Source organism: Melozone crissalis, unplaced genomic scaffold, assembly GCF_028551555.1.
Source record: "Melozone crissalis strain CALT ecotype California unplaced genomic scaffold, PUWL_Pcris_2 ptg000004l_1, whole genome shotgun sequence".
Classification (NCBI taxonomy): domain Eukaryota; kingdom Metazoa; phylum Chordata; class Aves; order Passeriformes; family Passerellidae; genus Melozone; species Melozone crissalis.
Window position 1 is genome coordinate 36,606,365 of NW_026535782.1, and position 15,083 is coordinate 36,621,447.

The window sequence follows — 15,083 nt, forward strand, 5'->3', positions numbered from 1 at the left end:
AGATAAGTTGATTATTTGGAGCTAATGTTTTAAAGAGGTTTCAAAAATGTATCAGAAATATTTCACTAGTTTATCAGTTGGATGCCTTAGTTTCATTAATTGAGTTTTTAATATAAATGAAGGAGTAAATCTGTGAGTTAGTGACAGGTATAAAGCAAAGCAGCCTTGCTGTATCATCAGCCTAATCTGATGAGTGACTTCTCACCCAAAACTCCAGGTGCAGAGCCGGCTGGCTTCTTATCTTGTCCTTCAGGGAAAGTAATGTTTACCACTTGCAGTTTTTCCAGTATTTTACATCTCTGTCAGAAAGGACCTGCTCAGCTTTTCACCTGCATTTGCAGATCCACTTTTGATGGGTAAACAGTACAGAGCTCTCAGTGAATTTCAGTGCTTTGTCTAGTATGTAATGTTTTTTTCTAATGCTTTTCCACGATGGCAGTAATGTGCAGCCACCTGCTGTACAATGCAAAGGAAAGAGAATTCCCATGTCAGAGATACAGTGATACAGAAATATACACAGGCTGTAAAACTTCCCAAACTCTTGAGGACATGAGTCCATGCAAAATAGGTACATACAATGGAATCCCAGAATATGCTGAGTTGGAAGGGACCCAACTGGGTCATCGAGCCCAACTCCAGGCCCCATGCAGGACACCCCAATAACCACATCATAGTCCTGAGAGTATTTTCCAAATGCTTCCTGAACTCAGACAGGTCTAGTGCCATGGCCCCCTTCCTGAGGAGCCTGCTCCAGTACTCAGCCACCCCTAAGGTGAAAACTTCTCTCCTGATACCCAACCCAAACTTCCCCTTACCCAGCCCCATGCCACCACCCATGCCGAGTCCTGCCACTGGCCAAAATATTGTGCATCAAAAAATATCTGGGAACAGTAATAGATTAATGGCTTTAAAGTAGTTCTCAGAGCCTACTTGTAAAGCAGATGATGCAGTAGTGCTGGAGAAGCCAAGGTCTGTGCTGCTGTGGCAGTGAAAGCAGAATAAGAAATCTAAATGACTCTCTGGCTGCCTTGAAGTCATTGTCTAATAGCAGCCGTGTCAGCAGCGCCTGGCTCTTTGTCAGCCAGCGCTCAGGAGAACAGGAGGAGGTGGTTACCAGCCAGGAGAATATGACCAAGGCTTTTAAACACCATTGCTTGGAAAGTCTTATTAATGGCTGAATATGAGATCAATATGCAATAATTCTTTCAAGCAGCATCTTTTTAAAAGCCTGTAGCAATCTGTCATCTTCATCTCCCTCCTCCCAATTAGAAAGCCACATTAGTCAGGAGAAATCGCATGATCCTGGGAAGTTTCAAACTGCATCCGCCGATGCTGGGAGGAAAATGCCTCTGTGCAGGGCCACAGGTGCAGTTACAGTGACAGCTTCTTCTCATCCTCATCTCGGATCATCCTGGAGGGACAAGCAGAGAGAAACGGGGAGGTGGGCGACATTCTGTCAGGTGCCTGGGAGCAGTACCAAAGAGAAAAATGGAACACTCTCTTCCAGGAGACGAAGATCGCGCTGTCTGTGAGTGTTAGCTCAACTTTTTCACCTCTCTTTGGAGAGAGGGGAAGATTTCAATACTGGTAATTTGTTCTGAGTTTAGCCACCTGTTCAGCATACCTTAGCCTTTGCTGTCATTCTGGTAGAAATGTTTAATCTTTTGGGGTTTTAAACTGATAATTCATAATTGTAGTTGTTTTGGAGGTGGCTTAAGCTCCCACAGTGTTTTTGACATACTGGAAACCTCAGCTTTGAACAATATCTGTATTTTAAGAGGAGCTCTTTAAGCCTTTGTCCGATGTCATTAAATGCTACTTATAAGGTTAATCTGTTTAATTAGCTACTAAGTGGCAAATTGTGTTATAGTAAAGAACATGGGTGAGGGAAGCCCCTGTCTTTATTGGAGAAATCCTGAGTCATTTGCTTCATGATGCATCAGCAAAAATAATTGGGTGTGGCTTTGATTTTCAGCTGCTATTGTAACAAGGCTATAAAAGCTAACAGTGTCTTAGTCTCTGATATGTGCATGCAAAGTTTTTCTCAAAATGCCTCAAATATTAAAGTGTGGTATCTGTGCTTGCAAGGCTGTAATAGATGTAAGTATTTGAGTATTTATCTATCAAAAGCAACTGTTTTCTGAGGCTAGGGAATTTTCTATTAATACAGTGTTTCCATCACATAGTAGTAGGCAATGTTACATCTGATTATATTTTAGTGTTTGCCTTGATTTTGATTTTTTAAAAATTTTTCCTGTCTTATAATTGCAGACACAATTGCAGTCTTCAGTTTAGATGATGTTTTTTCCTAACCCAGGTCAGTGCTCTTAAAATAAGCATTGGGGAAGTGTTAAAGACCCACAGTAATTTAGTGGACTGTTCTTTAATCCTGCAAAATATATCCTGGATTTAGAAATGAGTCTCAACCACTTTCAGCAATGAAAAAAGGAGAATTGTAATTAAACATATGTTTGTGAGTGAAATAACTTTTAGCACTATGGGTGTAAATTAAATATGCTCATGGAGTTGTGAATGAAGAGGAAAGGATTTTCTTTCTTGATTTTGTTAATGGAAGCTTAGATAAACCTATACTGTACTGTAAATGGTTACAATTGAATGACTTTGCAGTATTACTGTACCGAGTTAGAAAAGTCATAAAAAGATAAGTGGTATTTTTGTTGGTGTCTGCTGAGTCCATAGAAAACTCTGATTCTTCAAACTTTCAGAAACTGTGTTCCTACTCAGTACATCAGCTGTTTCTGACTATCTAGCTTCACTTGTTAACGAGTTTTTTCATATGTAATCTGTATAAAGTACATCAAAGAAGAATGGTTTTAGTCTTCTGTCTGTTCTGGAACTGTTTCATTTCCAGCACTCATTTTGGACAATTAACATAATTTTAAAAAATGCACTGGCCCTAAATGTAATCCCTGTCTCCTGTGTCTCAGAAAGTGACTTACAAGAAGCAGCAGGTACTTGGAGGAAACTTTAGGAATAAATACAGCATATTGCTGAAAAACCTTGTTTTGGTATCAATTGCTTTAGGTAAGATACCAAATTGATACCAATTGATAGGAAATATTTAGATAATATTTCCTATCAGTAACTGATAGTATGATGGTAACATAATAATAAGCTTAATTATTTTTTTAAATTTCCTCTCTACTTTTTACATTATTCATTACCATGTCATTCTGCCAGAGACAACGAGAAATAAACAAACAAACCTGACTGTCAAACAGGAGTAATACTAATGATTCTACTTATTATCTAAGTTGAGAGTGGTTAAAAGTAAAAATTCAAAAGTACATGGAATAGATTCCTCTAGAATAGTATGGTGTATTAATAGGAAGATGAGATTTTGTATTTAAAATTCCCTCTTTGTGACATCCACTGAAACAAACTTGCTGTCCCTTTACATTCTAATGTAAAAGCTTTTTCACAGGTCTAATTTTTATTATTACCACCTATTACTGCTTGCAAGGATAAACCTTCTGGCATATCCTGAATTTCTTGAAATAAAAGTGTAGCATTTATGTCACATGCAGAAATGTAGAAGGTGTTGTGGGTTTTTGTGGTTTTTTTTCCTTTTTAATGTTGGAGTGTTGTAAAAATGAATGTATGAATTCTGGGCAAAAAAAGTTGGGAGGAAACAAGGCAGAGGCCTCCTATTTTCCCCAACCAAGAAGTGTATCTTTTGCATATTATCCTGATATTTGCAGGTGAAAGCAGCTGAGCTGACAGTGCTAATGAACAACAGCATGAGTTCAAACCAAGGAACTTCTTTCACATTTAGAAGTGCATGTTCAAGAATATGTGCAGGTCTGCAATCTTTTTTATGGGAAAGAAGGCTTTTAGGAGTGAGAGGTTTGGGTAAGGATCTAAGTGATTTGTGATACATTAGGCACGTTATGAGATTTAATTATTGCTTTTAGAGCTTTGTGAGGACGCAATGTAAGCATTAAGTGTAGTACTTCTGTCTTTTATGCTGAAACACAGTATACAAAATAATAAGTTTTAACGGTATCACATTGCAATTGTGTAGTAGCATAATTAATAATTTTCTGATTCCTTGATAATATTGGAAATTTTGTATGAATGTCCACACATAAAATCTACCCTTTGACTTTTAAAAATTGCTTTAATGGGTTTTCTAGCCATTACTTACATGTCATGGGAGATATTATCTCGAGATTGGTGGAGACATCCTCCATTTTTTCCTCTTGATTATAGGCAACCATGAGTTATACAGACCACACAGCTTTGCAAGTGACAGGCCAGTAGGAAATGAAATACAATAAATAAATAAATAGTGTGGGTTTGTGTTAGGATAGACTAATGTATGTATGCCATCTGTAGTATTTCTAATAGGAGTGAAATCTTCAGATTTTTCTAAATAAAATGTGAGGCTGCCTGTGCTACACAAGAGACCTCATTCTTAATGGATGATTTTTGTGATTACTTGTTAAGATTCCTAATAATCTAATTTCAGAAGGGCCTCAGCCCAATTCTTATTCATTGCTTTATTTGTCCACATCTTGCATGTTCCTAATGGATTCAGAAACAAGGAACAATGGTGGTTTTACTTACATAAGGAATTTTAGTCACAGCATAGCTCTTGGTCATTGAAGTTTATAAAAATACAGGATTCTTCCAATATGCAAGTAAGTTCTGCTAATAATGTTTCAGAAAGAATGGAACAGACAAAGCATGTGGAGCCAAAGAAATCTGTTAGAGGAAGATTTTGTAGCCTGAGTACTTTCTGAGAAACTGAAAGAGAAGACCCAACTGAAAGATAAAACCCATTATCTAATTAAAGGAATAACATTTACATTAAATTTTAATTAATTTTGATTTCCTAAGCTAATAGTCAGAAAACTAATTTCCAGTTCTGAACAGAGATAAAATTGTGTAAATTTACCCATTACAAGACCATGTAAAAGCCTTCTAAGAGTTAGTCAGAGGGGATTTATGTAAAACTAGTAAGGTGCCCATATTCTACCTTAATTACAAAAACAAATAAAATTATTCTTCCTAGCTAGGGGCTGAAATCTGAAATTTCATTAACGTTTGGAAAGATGGTGCATTTTTTACTGTTTCTGTAGAATAGAAAATCTACTAATTACAGTTAGGTGGAAGATTGTGATGTAGCTAGGCAACCAGAAGAATTGGGCATTCTTACATCTATGCCATATTGCACTTACTAGTGATAGCTTTCCAAATTTTAGATAATTCATTTTCAGTGGATAATCTCTGTCTGTCTCTACCTCTCATTCTGCCTTCCTTCATCCGTTTTTGTTAGGAAATGCAACTAATCTAAACAGCAATAGACCAGTTTTCTTGATCAACTTTTAAAAATTATCTCATCATGGACCCCAAAGAAAGGTGCACCCTGAGATAATAGTAGAAAAACTTGTTATTTTTGGGTTATTTTGCCAGCTGTCTGTATGCTGGTGAGTGCCAATAAAGAGCAGTCATGTGTCATATAATGGCAGGAGCCTAGATATGATTTCCTTGAAGTTCCTGAAGCAAGCCTTACAACTATGATTTTTGAAGAAAAAATTCTCTGTTTACCCACTACTTTGTCTGTGTCTTCATCTAAATGGGGAAAATTCCATGCTACCCTAAAAGTTCTTGTGTGGAGCTGTTCAGGTTTTTCCAGGTGTGTTGGCAGTGCACAGCCTGGCTCTGTATGAAAGCCATTTTAAGACAATGTTATACATATTTGTGCATACTCTGAGTTTTGTCCTGAAGTTATTAAGTGAATTTCGCTGGGTCTTAAGTAGGACAAGTATTCTAGCCTATTAAATTTTCTCCTCCATTTTAATTAGGGAGTTCTGGTGAAATAGCATGTTCTACTTAGAGAGAAACAGCTGGTCCAGAACAGCACAGTTTAATTAGAGTTGGATGCATTTTGAAAAAGTACTCAACCATGGAAGAGGGGTACTTGGAGAAAACATAGGATTGTGTCATCACACTGGAAATTTCTCAGGAGGAAATGAGTCATTAACCTATCCTAGTGTTTTGCACAATCATTGTTATTATTGTGAGTGTGATTGTCTGTACCTGTGAGTTAGTATGAATATTTAAGTTTCATGTAATGACTGGATGCTGAATCTGTTGTGTATAACTGAAACAGAGTAAACACAAGTATGATTTTGCATGTTTTAAATAGATAAGAGGGATTAAAATAGCATTCTGGTGATAGGGTTAAGAAAAATTCCTGAAGGTAAAAATTTATTCAGCTGGTATGCATGATGGCTATCAAGTTTTATTTCATGGCAAGCAGTCATTTGAGATTTGACTGTGTTGGTACATAGTCAGAGTTAGGTGGGCCCCTTCACAACTTGCACCAGCAAGTTAATAATAGTCAGTGTAATAACTAGTGGTAGGTGTTCTGTAGGTGGTTATTTCTGCAGGCCTCCACAACTGTGCATCATTTACTGTAAGGTTTTTACTTTCTATATACAGTATTTTGGTTGATAGTATGTTAAATTAGGATGTTGGTGTTCTTTCTATGCAGTTGGCTAGTGTTTGCATACTCTCATTAATAAAAATTTTCAGAGCTCAGAATTAATCTCTGTCTAACTGGGCTGTATCAGACAAATTGCTGAGAGTTTCTCTTAAAAATGAAGTCTCTTTACATGTCCTGAGTAGAACTGGAGTTATCCTAGGTATTGTTTTCATCAAATGTGCCCTACATACTGCCATATATGTAGTTGTAAACTCAAAAATAAGAGTTAACTAAATCTAGATACCTGGTGCAGATAAGAGGAAAATATTTCACAGATCTATATAGATAAATATCTGTTCATTCTAAATATCACTGTTCTCTGGTGATCAGAATTCCATACTTTCTCTGTTTTATTAAGGACTGCAAATCATTCATTTTGCAGCAATTTTAAAAACTTGAGTTGGTTTTTCTTTGTGTGCTATGGGATTTTTTTTTTTAAAGCCAGAATACCAGTACCATCTTTGGAGAAAGCAGAAGCCTTTTTCTATTTTTTTTTCCATTTCTCAATCCATTCATTGCTCACTGTGTGGTTGCTGAATTCACAGTGGTGTTTTGTGGGAAACACAGAATGATTTTTAATGCTGTTTTTATTTCTCCTTTTTCTTTTTATAACTGCCTTTTCAGAATTCCCCACTGTACCAATATCTGCAGGATTTGGGACACACAGATTTTGAAGTATGTTCCTCAGTGTCACAGAAGGCAGAGCAATGTGCAGCAGCAGAAAGCCAAAGGGAGCAGACTGTGCGTGCTGCCCAGAAGGTGAGCAGTTTCCTGTTGCTTAGTATTTATCTTCTCACAAGAGAACTGCATTGCTTCACAAATAGGAGAAATCAGAACAGAGAGAAATCACTTCCTCTATTTAAAAATACAAAGGCAAAAACCCCCAGACAATGAACCTCAGCCCTTTATCATATCTGGAAGTTGTGGTTAATCAGTATAATTTGGAGTGTTTCTTTGCACTCACATAAGCTAGGGAAGCAAGAAGATTTGATAAATAATTTTTGAGTGTTAAAAATTATCTTATGTAGTGGATCTTATTATGTTAGCTTAGCATGATGTTCTGGGAATAGAACCTGTAATTTTCTAGAACAGAATATTTATAGTTTCCAGCACTTCCCAAGCATTCAGTTGCTAAGTATAGCTTTGTCTGTGACACAACATATTAAGAAAGAGGATTTCTGGAAAGTAGAAATGCAGTAACCAATTTGAATGAGATAGGTGATGTGGATAGCTATTGCATTTCTAATAATGATTGCTTCTATCACTGGTCACAAAGCAAGGCTGAATTTAAATTGGGATTTAGCTCACCATTTTCTTTATTTTGAGCTACCTTTAAAAGTATTCTTGGAAATATTAGGTCTACTACTTTTGCTTTTCAAAGTTGTCAGCTGGGACTCACCATAACGCTCAAGAAATCACCTGAAAATATGTTTTCTCTTTAAAGTTAATGGCTGGTTTGTGGTATGTTTACATTGAAGGTACCTATTCTACCTTAGTGTAGGAAGATTTTGATTAAGTGTTCATTTGTTTGTTTATTTATTAAATATTTACATTTTTTCACTGTTAATTTAAAAAATAGGATGACATTTCATTGGTTGATACTCTGTTGGTTACTATGAAGTAATGCATGGACTGTCAGCTACATTATTTTGCATAGTTACTTTTGTGGCAGTCAGCAAATCAGTATGATATTATGTTTGTGTATATAATTTCCAGTGAGTTTTATACAAAAGTGCTGTGGGGTTAAGAACCTCAAAAGTATTCAGATATACTGCTTTTAAAAACCACAGGTATTCTGGTTTTTTCCCCTCTCTTCCCCTCAAGCATTTTACACTTTATTGTGTTGGCAGCAATTCCTCCAGTATTGTGTCAGATGTAGAAGTAATTTTTCATGGTTTGCCTTGCAACTTGAAGGGAGTGGGTGTGTGAAAATGGGCTGTCCATTTCTTACAAACACTGGGTGATGTTCACATTGTCTCATCTCTGTCTAGACAAGGATACATAGTGGAAATGAGGAAAAAACCTGTGTGTAATTTTTAGTGATCAATTGTCAGAGATTCTTCCTGCTGCAATTCCAGTACCAGTTGGGAAGAGTTAACATTTCTCTTTTGTAACCTGATGTCAGAAAGTCTGTTTTTGTCATTTGATTTCTGTGTCCCATTTTGGTAGGGTGTCTCAACCGGAAAGAAATGAGGGAGAGGCAGCTGGCCACACATTTAGAAAAGTAGACTGCATTTAGGAGGATCTGAGGCTTTGTTGCAATGTTTTTATGACATACAGACAAATAATTTGCATTCCTATCCAGTAATTTCCTCAGTTTTACATGAGACTGTTACCATTTCCCTTCTCTTGGCCTTCACTGGCCTAGTCTACTGAAATGATAAAATGTCTGGAAAATAAATGGTTTCTGACTTCTGAAAATGTACCTACCCACAGTCCTAATATAAAATGATCTTCCTTGAGGCTTGATGTAACTATGATTACAGGGAGCAGATGCTGTTCCACACTGACTGATTCCCAGTATGTATATATCACTTTCCTTCTGTTCTGAAAAGCAAGTTTCCAAATGCCTTAAGCACTTTATTAAAATAAGAATGTAAAAGCTGAAGTCTTGCCTTGTCTTTGAGTTGTTTCCTCCTCTTTTGTTCAGTCAAGTGGGAACCCTGTGCAGCTGAAAAGCAGGTGACATGCAGCAAGAATCTGGCACAGCAAAGGTCTGCTTTGGGATCTTCAGAGACTGACAAAACAATCTGAGGAGAAGAAGGGGTTCCTAGTTACTGATACAAATGTTTCTCTTGTGTCTTGCTGTCCTGCCAAGCAAAGTGTGTGGTTCAGCTCTAAGGAAACGCAGAGGCACCAGTTGAATTTGAAGCAAATCTTAAATACTTCTCAGGACATGTAGTTTTGGTGGTATTTTTTTGGCCTTTTTTTTTTTTTAAATTGGAATATGGTCTAAATAAACTGTGAATTAAAAAGCTGTAAAGGTGTTTTAAGGCTGTGTTCTAGAGGCTGATGAAATGCCAAGCTCCCATCTGGGGATTATGGATGTGTGATTTAGCATAGTAATTGTAGGTGCAGTGTTCCTGGCTGTGCCAGTCTCTGGAGAAAGTTACAGCTGTAGTCCTGGTCTCATGATCACCTGATACTCAAAAGCACTGCTAGTAAGAGGTCCTAGACTTGTTTTCTGGAATTTAATCTCATTTGGGTAATTCTGCTTAATCTTTACAGAATTTATCACTTCCTATTTACATCTTTCCTTTCTCAGCCATGTTCCTAGACTGCTGTGCATATCTGAATGTTTAAATTGATTATACTGACATACCTTGTCCCACCTTAGATATGATGATATTTTTCCATTAGAACAGAGCTGGTGCTGGAGGCAGCTTCTGAGAGTTGTGTTGGGGCTAGCTGTGAGTAGCTGTGCAGGTGACCTGATGTGGGATGGCAGAGGGACCAGTCCTTTGCCTTTGTCCCACCCACTTAATGCAAAGTATTCAGTGTGTAGCATTAGCTTCTTCTGAAGAACCTCTCTACAAAAGAGAAATAGTCCTTAGAATTATTTTTTAGATTCAAATTAATTTACCTAAAATGTGCATGCTAATATTTTTTTAAATGTTAGGAGTTATACATCTTTGTTGTTTAGTTTACAGAGAGTTTGACTGAGTGTTGTTCTAAAGCTGTAAGAATACTCTGGAAGCCCTGGCAACATGACCTGACTTGTGTGTTGCTGGAAGTAGTTTTACTTGTCAGTAACACTCCCAATGGGAATGCAGACTGTGAGACACTATTCCAGGGATGTGAATAATTCAGTGTGTTGCTGTACTGTATTGGGTCACAGCCCAAGACAGTGGGTTGTCCTGTTTTGTATTTTCAAGCACTGACTTGCCTGTTGAGTGTTTATGCAAGCTCAGATCTTTATTTTTAAACTAAACCATGGAGAATAAACTAAAAGATTGCTTATGTAGCACGCTAGGTTTTTTTTCAGTAACTCCACAGTCTAGTTTAGTAAGGTGGTAGGAGTGTAAAACTATCCTTGGTGTAGCTTTAAATGTTCATGATAAAAATCCAAAGACTTACAAAGGCTAAGCAGTTGAAAATTATAAGATCTAAGAGGCAAATTCTTAAATTAAATGGATTACTCTTTCCATACCCTGCTTTCAATGTACAGGGAAAAGTACTTTTCACTGAAATACCTGTCTGAAATTCAAATGCAGAGCAAGACCTTTGTTAATTTGATTTCAATTTTCAACAAATTGTAATTAGAAAATTTTACTTCCTTTTGCACTGCTCTACAAGAAACTTGAAGGATGATCTTGTGCTGCAGTTAGTGACATTCTTCTGACTTATGTAATTGCCCTTGAGCAACATCAAAATACAATCACTTGGATTTATTCCACAGTCTTAAGTGTGAATTGCTGGGATAGCTCCTCCTGCTAAGCCACAATGATGTCAGTGTTTCGGGAAGAGCTGTCATTATGAGATCCCTGCTATTGGTTTGCCTCTTCACTGACCCAAAAACACTTCCTTGTGGCATAGATCTCAAACTCAAACTGTACACAGAAAGATGAGATATTTGTTAAGAAAAGCTTGAGTTAGCTTACTTAAATGGGCACTAAAATAAGTTATTTCAAAAACTGTTGAAGCACAAGGGCTTTAGGGTGATGGTTCCTTATGTTAAGGCTGTTTTGCCCTGCCTTGCTGCACCAGAGTGGTCACACTGCCTTTCAGAAGGCTGCCAGGCTGATCACAAAACTCTGAGCTCCTCTTGCTCGAGTTTGTTCTTCTATTTCCCACTTGTAGTGGAGGGGAAAACCGAGAAAAATACAAACAAGAGGGGAACAAAAAATGGAAAAAAACCCAAACGAGGGAGAAACAGAAGCTGTCACCTTTTATACATTGAGGTATTAGAATCTGTATGGGTTGGGTTTTTTTATTATTTTGAAATAGTATGCCACAAAATGTAGGCATTTCACAAATAATTTTTTTAACATACATTTTACCTGATTGTATTACATGTCAGCAGTCTGAAGACTTGAGACAGGGCCTCAGAATTCATGAAATACATATATAACTAAATATTTTGAAAAATACTTCCTGTCAGTTCAGTCTGAGGAAAGTAGATAGAATGGTGTGTCAAAAGCTGTGCTTTTTTCTTCATTGAATGGCTGCAGACTTAAGCAAAACCATGCATCCATTCAGTTATAATCTGTCATGCATCTTGTTTTAGGAAGATACATGTGTAGAATGTGTGATGAATGAGAGGGAGTCTCTCTATTAATGGCATCTTAAGTTACATTTATAGCTCAGACAAAAGTGCGGATTTAGGTTGTGTGGAAAGCAACACAAAGTACCTGGTGGTGCCCACTGGTGTGGACAGGGAGTTTTGGGGGCATTTCCTCCTCTTACCATCACTCTTCCTGTCTCTGTTTACAACCCCTCTGGAGTTCTGCTCAGGCTGCAGTGGGCTGCTGAGGAGAGGTTGTCCCTGTTCTGGTCTTTCACTTCTCTTCAGTCTACCAGTCATTTAGCCTTTGGGTTTTTATCCCCCAGGAGAGAGAAAATCTTTCCTATGAATGGAGTAGCTGCCAACTTGAGATCAATATAATCTTAGCTGTAGTTATTTTTAACAGAACAGCATAACAATCCATTATACTCCAAATAGGTGGGGTTACTGAAGGTTTTATTTTATTCTTCTGTTCACAAGCATACTGACAGGAAGCAGATGTTCTCTTAGTGTACTCTGAAGTTAGGCCAGACACAGTAAGTGAAACTTCCTTACAGGTACTTGGGTCTGAATTAACAAGAAAATCAAATGCAGAAGTAAAGGATTTGTCTGCTGTTATTTATTTAACTTTGGCTTTGGTTTTTGGTTTGTTTTTTTAATTGGAATAATTTCTGTTCCTTTCAGCAAGGTATCCTGTCAAAACTAGTTGAGTTTTTTAGAAGCTGGTTTCCTTTTCCACAGTATAAGAAAAATGATGACATACTTCACCGACTGGTAAGTGATCACTTTTTTTATTTTTCCATTTCCTTTCCTAATCCACAGGTCTTCCTCTCCTCTGTATCTCATCCTCTGAACATCATCTTTGGTCTGTATTGTTGGTTTTGGCTCTAAGAGTATTACTTATTCTTTAGATGATACTAATTCTGGTTTTCGGTTACTGTGCCAAATTGGGCACAAAAGGACAGGAACAGTATCAGTATCTGGGTTAAAGATGTTCAAAATGTGGAAGATAATAAAATATTTGAGAAATTTAAGAAATTATTGAAAGCTGAAATGAGTTTAATTGCAGTGTAGGTTCCCCTTTGGTGGAAGGCAGTGGGGAGACTGACTGAGAAAGTCCTCATGTTGTAGCCTAGTGCCTCAGAGAGACCACCTGAGACAGAAAGTTCTAGAGCTTCAACTGTATATTGCTTCACCCTCTGTTTCAGCTTGTTGGCTCAGGCACAGCCCCACCACAGTGCAGCTCTACTGCCCCAGGACCCATCCTGGCTTCTTTGTTCCTACACTGCTCTCTACAGGGCTTCTGCCTTTGGGAAAGGCAAAGCAAACTTTGTTTGCTCCTTCTCTGCAGCACCACTTTCCAGTCTGAGCTTGTCTCAGATCTGCTTTAACTTGTACCCAGCTCCTTCATGCTCCTAGTATGGCTTGCAAATGTCACTTCAGACTGTTCCAGAATCTAGAATTTTGATTTATTTTTTTCTACCATGATGTAGGGATAATGGTTTCAAGTGGAGCTTCAAAAGAAAACACTGAGCAACATGAGATGTTAGAATTTTCCATTTCTCACAGTTCTGCTGTATCTCAGTTCACCTTATCTCAGGAGGACATAATTTCCTCTGAAAAATTAGTGATCTTTGATTAACTTTTTTTCTTCCTCCCTCTTCCCCTATGAATCAAGGGTATTAACAGCAATTTTTAGCCTTACTTTCTTAAGATGGAGGCATAACTGAAGAACATGGAAAACATGTTTGTCCTGCTGCACACTCCAGCAGAGTACTGAAATGACACAGGATGCGTCGGAGGAGGGCAGAGTTTCCTTTTGCACACAGTCCTGAGACAAATGTTTTCCATTAAAAGTAGAATGAAAGTTATCTGAGGTGACATCTGTGCATGGAATTAAATTTCTCAACTAGCTATCTTATGGTTTCATAAAGAATCTCATTCTGTCAGTGACAGAATGAAACAGATTTTGTACTGTGAAATGTCACATTTATGTTAAAAGTTTCTATGAGAGACTTTTCAGAAATAGTCTCTTTCCTCTCCTGTACTTGGCTAGATTCAGGGATGCACATGTTCCGTGTTTGTTGGGTTTTGTTATGACATTCTTAACTTGAAGTAATTGTGGTTTGGTGCAGTATGCAAATAAAAATTTCAGGGGGCTACTCTGATGGTATTTGTCTTCATGAGCTCCATATTTGTCTTCAAGAGCTATAGTTGGGGCAAAAGTAGCAAATGCTAATGGCTTAAAATTCTCAGCCATGTAACTCCCTAAAGCTTGCCTGAGGTTTAGCAGGTGGGAGGTCCCCATGCTGTTTCATGTTTGGATGGAGGTCCCTTGGGAAAGGTACAGAATCCTGCAGGAGGGTACTCCACTGCCTTGGCTTGAGGCTTCGATCCAGTGCTGACGCTGTTGTTATTGTGTCCACATGTGACATTTGTTGACTAATTAGCAGTATCTCTCTTTCTCTCTATAAGTTTTGTTTGTTTGTTTGTTAATGATATAAATGATGTCATGACACTAAAAAAAAAAAGTAATTTTCTGGTTTTTTAATTGGCATACTCTGCGGTGTGTTTCCAGTTATTGTTACAATCTGGGTCAGATCACAAAGTCAGTGTGATGCATCCTGCAAGCCTGAACTGTTAGGTAGTGTGTGAGCTTTAAAGGTTAAATAAGTTTAATAAAAAAGTAGCTACTTGTGCTATATCTGAAACATTTCCCTGCTCTGGGAACAGATTGTTGTCAGTAAAGTGTAGGGTGTGTGGGTGTTTTTCTTGTTCTGCTGACTTAATTTCAAGAATTTGCATATTCTTTACTAATGCCTGGTTTTTCTCCTGCTCATTTGTATGTGGTAAGGACGTTGGATTTCGATTTGACACGCTCCGTACCATCCTGCAACAGGAAGTTCTGCTGCAGGAGGATGTGGAACTGATTGAATTCCTTGACCCCAGTATCCTGTCTGCAGGGCAGTGTAAGCAACAGGAAAACAGACAGCTTCCAACGCTACGCTCCCTAGCAGCTCCTAATATTTGGTATTGTATTGAGGATATCTACCATTATAGTCACTGAGAAACAAGCAAAAAATATATTGTGCATTCTTGATATAAAATGCAAGATTAAAGTAACTATATTTTTTTCTCATGTCCTTGGGTCTTTATTCTACTGGTCCCCAGATTTTTGTATAAGTGTATGTATTTTTTCCATTGGGCATTTTATTGAAAGAGTGAATTTTAATCTGAGGTAACTGCATGAATATGAATGAATACTCCCTGACTAATATATTCTATAAGAAGGAACTGGCATAGTTGATGAAGTAATTAAGTTCTGAAGCTATTTAGAGGTGATTT

At 37.5% G+C, this 15,083-nt stretch overlaps 1 protein-coding gene across 4 annotated transcripts in view; it reads left to right on the plus strand.

Annotated features, from left to right (window-relative positions):
• Window positions 1–15,083, plus strand: part of VEZT (vezatin, adherens junctions transmembrane protein) — a 55,114-nt gene that overhangs the window by 7,474 nt on the left and 32,557 nt on the right. For all 4 annotated transcript variants that reach the window (XM_054271318.1, XM_054271328.1, XM_054271337.1 and 1 more), the window contains exons 2-4: window positions 7,139–7,273; window positions 12,423–12,512; window positions 14,593–14,768. In XM_054271318.1, coding sequence (XP_054127293.1) covers window positions 7,139–7,273; window positions 12,423–12,512; window positions 14,593–14,768 — 401 coding nt within the window. The remainder of the gene's footprint in view (window positions 1–7,138; window positions 7,274–12,422; window positions 12,513–14,592; window positions 14,769–15,083) is intronic.